The 7,334-nt window shown below is 34.5% G+C and overlaps 1 protein-coding gene across 3 annotated transcripts in view; it reads left to right on the top strand.

The window, feature by feature from the left end:
• LOC144546675 (cytochrome P450 CYP72A616-like) overlaps window positions 1-6,299 on the top strand; it is a 94,457-nt gene extending 88,158 nt beyond the window's left edge. For all 3 annotated transcript variants that reach the window (XM_078295210.1, XM_078295209.1, XM_078295206.1), the window contains exons 2-5: window positions 3,516-3,736; window positions 4,301-4,545; window positions 4,954-5,344; window positions 5,730-6,299. In XM_078295210.1, the coding sequence (XP_078151336.1) occupies window positions 3,516-3,736; window positions 4,301-4,545; window positions 4,954-5,344; window positions 5,730-6,158 (1,286 nt within the window). In that variant the 3' untranslated portion in view covers window positions 6,159-6,299. The remainder of the gene's footprint in view (window positions 1-3,515; window positions 3,737-4,300; window positions 4,546-4,953; window positions 5,345-5,729) is intronic.
• The last annotated feature ends 1,035 nt before the right edge of the window (window positions 6,300-7,334 follow it).

The following is a 7,334-nucleotide window of genomic DNA, read 5'->3' on the forward strand; positions in this document are numbered from 1 at the left end:
ATCCCTCCACCTCTTTGCTTAATCGGAGCTTAGTCGCTCTCTCACGACCCATTGTATCAGGGACAACCCATATATCATATCAGAACTGAAATTGTTCAAGGTTGAGACTTGAGACAAATGTCAAAAAAGTACCAAATTGAACAAAAATTACATTAAGATCCCTAGAAACTTTGACTTGAACAAAGTATCTATGTTATTATTCTGGTAAGTGGTACTATGTATCCTTCGAAAGTCATATGTGTAGTTCTTGTGCTTTATTACATAGGGTTAATTTTTCCTATACCCTTCAAAACTCTTATGATTTCTTATTTATCCCTCAACTCTTTAATTTATCTTATTTACCCCTTAACAATTTAAGTTATTTCTTATTTGTCTTTTAAATAATTAGCCTTCTAGTTAAATTATGGAAAACCATGGTTACCTCTATTTTTTTTTAAAAAGACAATTTTACCCTTCTTTGTCTTGAAGGACGAAATGATCCCTTATTCTCGTATCATTATTTTCCAGCCTCATCCCTTCTCTCTTTGATGCCCTATCGTTGCTATGCAACTCCAAATAATGTAAAATACTTCAATTGAAGATAGGATCCTCTCTCTTCTCCTTATCTTCCCACCCATCCCCCACACACAAACCCCCACCGTGTGATCCCCCTCCAATTTAACAGTGCCTTTGGTAATAATTTGACATTAATTTCACTTTGTTTCAGAAAAAGCCCTTTGATTTTTTATGCCAATGCTGATAATTTGAACATCTCTATAAATAAACAAAGACATTGACTATCAACTCTTAACTAATTATATATCACCACAGTACCTACATGATGTATTAATTACAAACAGTAATATTCTTTTATTATCTAAAATATCTTTGATGAAACAGGGTGGTATACTGGTATATATCTACACCTTTATCAAATAAACATGCTTATATCAGTATCCTGCTCTTGCTTGGTATATATTTGATGAATGACAATATATGTACAAAATTGATTACTTTATTGTGAGATGAATTTACAAAAAGAAAATTTAACTCTTTAGCTAAATAATTGAAAACACATAAAATGCCTCACCAGGAAGCATGTGACACGTGTTATAGAGCTATCAGTATCACACCATGAAATGTACATTAACGCCCAATAGTATTACTATCACTTCATCATTTCTATCTCGAAGAGCAAAGAGTTAATTTAATTAAGAAATTAATGGCGATGGAAAAGTTCTATAAAAAACTGAATTGGTCATCAAGTGTATGTCTTTAATCACATAACCACTCACCAACCAATTTAAAGACTTACATGAATTGGAAACATTGACCATCATATGCATTTTGGATCAACAAGCATCTTCAATTTGATTACCGTCAATGTCAAATTTAACGAGTCCCCTTCAGCCGGCCGCTTTGAAGGACGTTAGATCACAAATTGGAGAGCAAAGAGTAAGCAAAATTATTATCGAGAAGAGAGTGTTGGAGCGAGCGAATTAATAGATTCTAAAAGGAACAATGTCAGAGACAGTCAGAAGGAGGGACGAGGGAGAGTTTCACTGGTGGATACAATACAACAATGGAGAGGAGAGAAAGAACTGGTGTTCTTTAATTTATAGGGGTAATTTCGTCCATTTTTATAAACTAAATATGACTAGTGAATCTTTTATATTATTTGACTGAGATAAACTTTTTTGTTACTGTTATGGAGAAATAAAAAATGTGTTGAAGAGTTGAAGGGTATATACAATATATTCAACTCTAGAGGGATAAATAAGAAACTCAAGACAAGTTGAAGGGTATATAGAAAATTGACCCTATTACATATTCTAGCATACTGCTTTGACTGACACATACAGCCCTTAAACCCTGATATGAAGCTTTCTTTTCAACTTTCAACTGGTTTGGGTTTTTAATAGTGTCATCCTTATATTAAGCTTTCTTTTCAAATGAATTTGGGTTCTATGACTCTATCATTATGCCAAATATCTTTTACTATAATCAGGTTTCAAAAAAGAAAATATGACAGGGTAGTGGTCTGACGTTGTACATTCTGTTTATGGTGATCTATTCGGGCAATCTTTTCATGTATTTAGTTGTTACTACTGTTTGTACCAAATTGGTCGTTCAAATGGTCTCGTATGAGTGTCACAATTCTCCCTGTACAAGTGATTTAAACTATTATGTTCTCAATTGCTCAGTTTGACTAAGTTAACCCGAGAAGCCCGAGAACTAAGCACTATGGTGTTCTCTTTATTCCTGCAACCGTAGGACAAATTGGTAGGACCAGTATGTTCTCCTCATCCTCCTCATTCAGTAATTGCAAGGAATCAATCAAAGGAGCCCAATTTCCCCGTTTCCATTTTCGCTGCTGTTGTCCTTTTATTCTTATTCGCAAATCTCCATTTTTTTTTCCCTTTAGCGACTGAGGAGGAAGGAGACTCTTTATTCAGGAGTCTGGTGTTCCATGAGCCAGCAAGCAAATTCAAGAGGGTGCATTAACTCCGAGTTCAGGAAGAACCATAACAGCGATTTAATTGAGACATACAAAAAGGGTCCCACCTATCATATTTGATGAGAGACATAGCAGTGATTTAATTAAAAGGGGTATAATTGTCTTTTTATTTTATTATTATTATTAACCAGTGTTTTTAATTGATTTAATTGAGTAATGGGTATATTTATAATATAGTTATGTTTATATGGGGAAATAACTAATTTTAAAGTTTTGATGGGGAAATATCTAATTGAAGAAGTTTTGATGGGTATATATCTAAATTTCTCCATATTTTATGAGAGGAGCTAGGCTATATAAAAAGTTCTAAAAAAATAAATTTTCATTAAATTTCATTATACATAACTAAAATTTTAAAATCATATGGTGACTTAGCACCCGTATGGGTGAATGTAGATCCTCCCCAGATTCAACATAGTCTTCATATGAATATGTACATTTAAACTAAATTTTACATTTTTTAGAATTTTGTTACTATTTTTTTAGATTAGAAGAAAATTAATTGATCTGAAAATTCTGAACCATCCAAAAACATGTATTGAGAAAGGTTGTGCTGCCCTTCAGGCGTATCACACTGAAACTGCATGTATTGAGGAAAATAGTTGAATGAAAATAGAAGCAAGAATAAAAGAAAATCGGTATATCAAATCAGTTCGTACAGATGATCAAAGAAAGGCCAAAAATTCAGTGAGCACCCCAATAGAGCAGTGAAAATTAGTCAAATTACACCACCACTACAGGGGATCTTAGAAAGAAACATCGTCGCGAATCACCAACATCGAAGAAGGAACCAAAGATATGAGTCCAGCACGAACAATCCAGGAAGGAAGAGACTGGAAGAAAAGAACAAAAAAAAAATGAAGTGAATCAAACTTGTAAAAAAATTGATTTTACGCAGCACGGCCCACGGTTTTATGAGAAAACCGGTTTGTCAACCAACCAGTCCGGTCCGGTTTTTATAACACTGCTTTTAACCTGTAATTGGATTAATATGTGATTTCACTTTTACAAAATATAGGCAAACAGTCTTTTACTTGGTTAGGGCCCATCCCAAGAATTACCATCAGGGATCCAGCATTAGTGAGAGAAATTCTATCCAACAAATTCGGGCACTTTGAGAAACAGAAAATAAGCCGATTGGTTCAGTTGTTAGTTGATGGCCTTGTGAGTTATGAAGGGGACAAATGGGCTAAACATAGAAGAATTCTCAACCCTGCCTTTCATGTAGAGAAGTTAAAGGTAATTTATGTCTTAAAATAAAAATTGGGAAAGTACTAAATGCTTGTGACATATTCCTGGCTCTTTCTTTGTGATCTAGGTGCTTTGCTGATAAATGTAACCTTCCACACAAAAACAAATTAGCTATCTATGATAGAAAATTCTTTCATTGGACCAAACTTAATTAGTTTGCACCTTATTAATTTGTACTTGTGGGAAAAGTAGGAACAATGTTGATGGATAAAATTAGTGCCAATAGTTTTTCTCTGGTACTGGCATTGTAGTGGTTTATGATGTGTTCTATAAAATTATGTATTAAATCGGTACTGCTGGTCTCAGTTTGTCCTTTTATATCAGGCTTAAGCCTTAATAATCAAAGTTTTAAGTAGACATTTCCATATCAACTAATATTTATGAGACGGTGTTAATTTCAATGGCAACCATTCAGTTTTAGGATGTCAAATTAAACACTGCAAGTTATAAAAAATGGTGTTATATATTTTTATGTTTTGAATTTTGACTATATGGACATAACACTTCTATTATTCTTAATTGGAAGCCAATTAAAACTTTTTTCTTTTTCAGAGGATGCTACCAGCATTCTCTACCTCTTGTGATGAGTTAGTTGACAAATGGGAGAACTCAGTGGGGCCTGATGGGTCATTTGAGCTGGATGTTTGGCCAGATATGCAAAATTTAACTGGAGATGTAATTTCAAGGGCAGCATTTGGCAGTAGTTACCAGGAAGGGAGACGCATTTTCCAGCTGCAAAGTGAGCTAGCTGAGGTTTTCATCAAAGCTGCTCCAACCTTCATCCTGCCTTTTAGCTGGTATGAGTCCATTTACCTTATATTATTTTGCCTTTTATTTGGAAAATAATTTTGGGATCAGTTTAATGATTCCTGAGCAAGAAAAAAAAAAAGACAACGTGCAGCAGCTGACCAATTTAAATTTCTCTTCTGCCGTATTATGTATCTCAAGTTCTCCACAACATTTCATATATTATAGCAGTATTGTGTAACAAGGTTTAAGAGCTATGTTAAATAAACAAAGAAACATGCAAACAGACAAACAAGAACAGAAAAGGTCAAATTGGTTAACCTCTATATATGCTCCTCTAATTCCCCCTTCCGGGTTTCGAACAAGTGAGCATTCCCTTTGCCACTAGACTAAAAGCTGGTTCTCAAGAACTGAAATACTTGTCAATATTCTTTACAAGTTGTTCACTGGTGTCACAGGTACCTACCAACTGAAAACAATAGGAGGATGAAGCAGATCGGAAGAGAGATCGAAACACTTCTCATTGGCATAATTGCAAAAAGGGAGAAGGCCATAAAAAATGGAGAGACCACAAAAGATGATCTGCTCAGTCTTTTGTTGGAATCAAACGTGAGGGAAATGAGGCAAAACGGGAAATCAGACTCAAGTCTTGGTATGACAACTCAAGATGTGATAAAGGAGTGCAAGCTATTTTATTTTGCGGGACAGGAGACCACATCAGTGCTACTGACATGGACTATGGTCGTGTTGAGCATGCATCCTGAGTGGCAAGAAAAGGCGCGTGAGGAGGTCTTGCAACATTTTGGGAGGAATAAGCCAGATTTTGATGGCTTGAGCCGACTAAAAATTGTGAGTTTTAAATATTAATTTTGTGGATGCAGAGAGATAATGTTGCCACCTTCTTCTAAAGATGGACAAATTTGGTTTTCACACAATATCAGAAGGGCTATCATTATGTGTGTCCAATGGTATGACTGTATGCGATAGTTACTATTTTCTTCTGGTCATGGATATAAGACAATTATGAATCCAGTTCTTATGACAACAGTTTCTGATAGTGCCAAGGCATATGTGTATCCCAATAAAACAGATCTTATTAAAGCCTTAACATTAATGGTTGTGAACTCACAAGGGAAAACTTCCTTCTACAATGCTAACTATACAATTGTTGCTCTAAGAACTCACCTTTACATTTTGTTATATTCATATTTTTGAAATTGAATTTCAATTTTAGGTGACCATGATACTATATGAGGTGCTTCGCCTGTATAGTCCGGTTATTATGATTACCCGTCGAACATACAAAACCATGCAACTTGGAGATGTAACCATTCCCCCTGGTGTGGTTCTTGCATTGCCAATACTATTCATCCATCATGATCCTGACATATGGGGTCCTGACGCAACCGAGTTCAAACCAACACGGTTTGCTGAGGGCATCTCAAAGGCAACAAAGGATGGGCAGTTAGCCTTCTTTCCCTTCGGGTGGGGCCCACGTATATGCATTGGCCAGAATTTTGCACTTCTTGAGGCTAAGATGGGTTTGAGTATGATTCTCCAACATTTCAAATTTGAGCTGTCAGAAAAATACCAGCATGCTCCATACACTGTTCTTATGGTACATCCTCAGTACGGTGCACCAATTAAGTTCCACAGGATATGATTGAGACCGATTTTACATATTATATTGTATAATGTAGGAATAGTTAATCTGGGTAGTTTGGAATAGCTTGTTGAAAATATAATAGTGGAATGTTATAACTCTGTACTAGATATGAAAATATGCAAATTATAGATTTTGCAACTGTAGAGCAACAAAAAGTACACACGAGGGATTAATTGTGGTATTACTTATTAGATATATATAGATATGTTATCTATCAAATACCCTTTTTTTATTTATTTAATGTTTAAAAAAATCTATATTTAATTATGAGTGAGGCTAAAGTACTATGCATAGCGTTTATTGGTACGTAATACGAATTAATTATTGTGGACAATTTTCAACAAGTAACAAAAACATATGCATAATAAAATAATAGATCTTATAATTGTCCCTTCACCTCTATCCCTGTATTATTCTCTCACTTAACTTCATAATTATCATGGGGGGCCACAAAAACTCTTATCACTAATTTTTTTTTCTAAAGTATTAATATTTATGCACAAAGGTATTTATACCTAAGAATGGACTTATTTATATCTATAATGTGAACAATTTTTACATAAATAATTGTCTCTCCAACCAAATGTCAAACTACATGGGTGTTCCCTCATACACGTTTTTAGAGGTTGGTTTTTTTTCTTCGTTCAATCTCATCTATATTTCTAACGATCTATGAGAAATTTTATGAATCTAAAAACAAAAATATTTTTTTTTAGGATTTAGGGTTTTAGGGTTTATAATTTAGGGTTTAGGATTTAGGATTAGTGTTTGGGTTTGGATTTAGGGTTTAGGGTGATATTTTCTAATTTATTTTTGTCCCATGTCATATGATCAGTGGCACATAAATCAATAATCCATTTATTTGTGTTGTGACATATATTTGCAGATTTAAAATTTTTGTCAATTTTGCAAGAATTAGTAGTAAAAGACGATTTAGAGTGTACAAAACCTGAAGTTTGTTGTTGTAGCAAACTGTTTATTTGGGTTATCAGTTGGATCAGCTGCACTTCTTGAGCCACAAAGAATCCATAGGGGTTGGCTTGATTAATTGAGAAGGGTTTAAGCTGTGCTCCAGAGGTAAAACCTCATTAATGGAAAGGAAGGGGAAGAAGGAGGGGAGTCTCCCCTTTGCACAGTAATCTTACACTTCGATTTGGGAGGGAAAGTTTTCAC

The sequence above is a fragment of the Carex rostrata genome, chromosome 30 (assembly GCF_964058835.1).
Source record: "Carex rostrata chromosome 30, lpCarRost1.2, whole genome shotgun sequence".
NCBI classification, from domain to species: Eukaryota; Viridiplantae; Streptophyta; class Magnoliopsida; order Poales; family Cyperaceae; genus Carex; species Carex rostrata.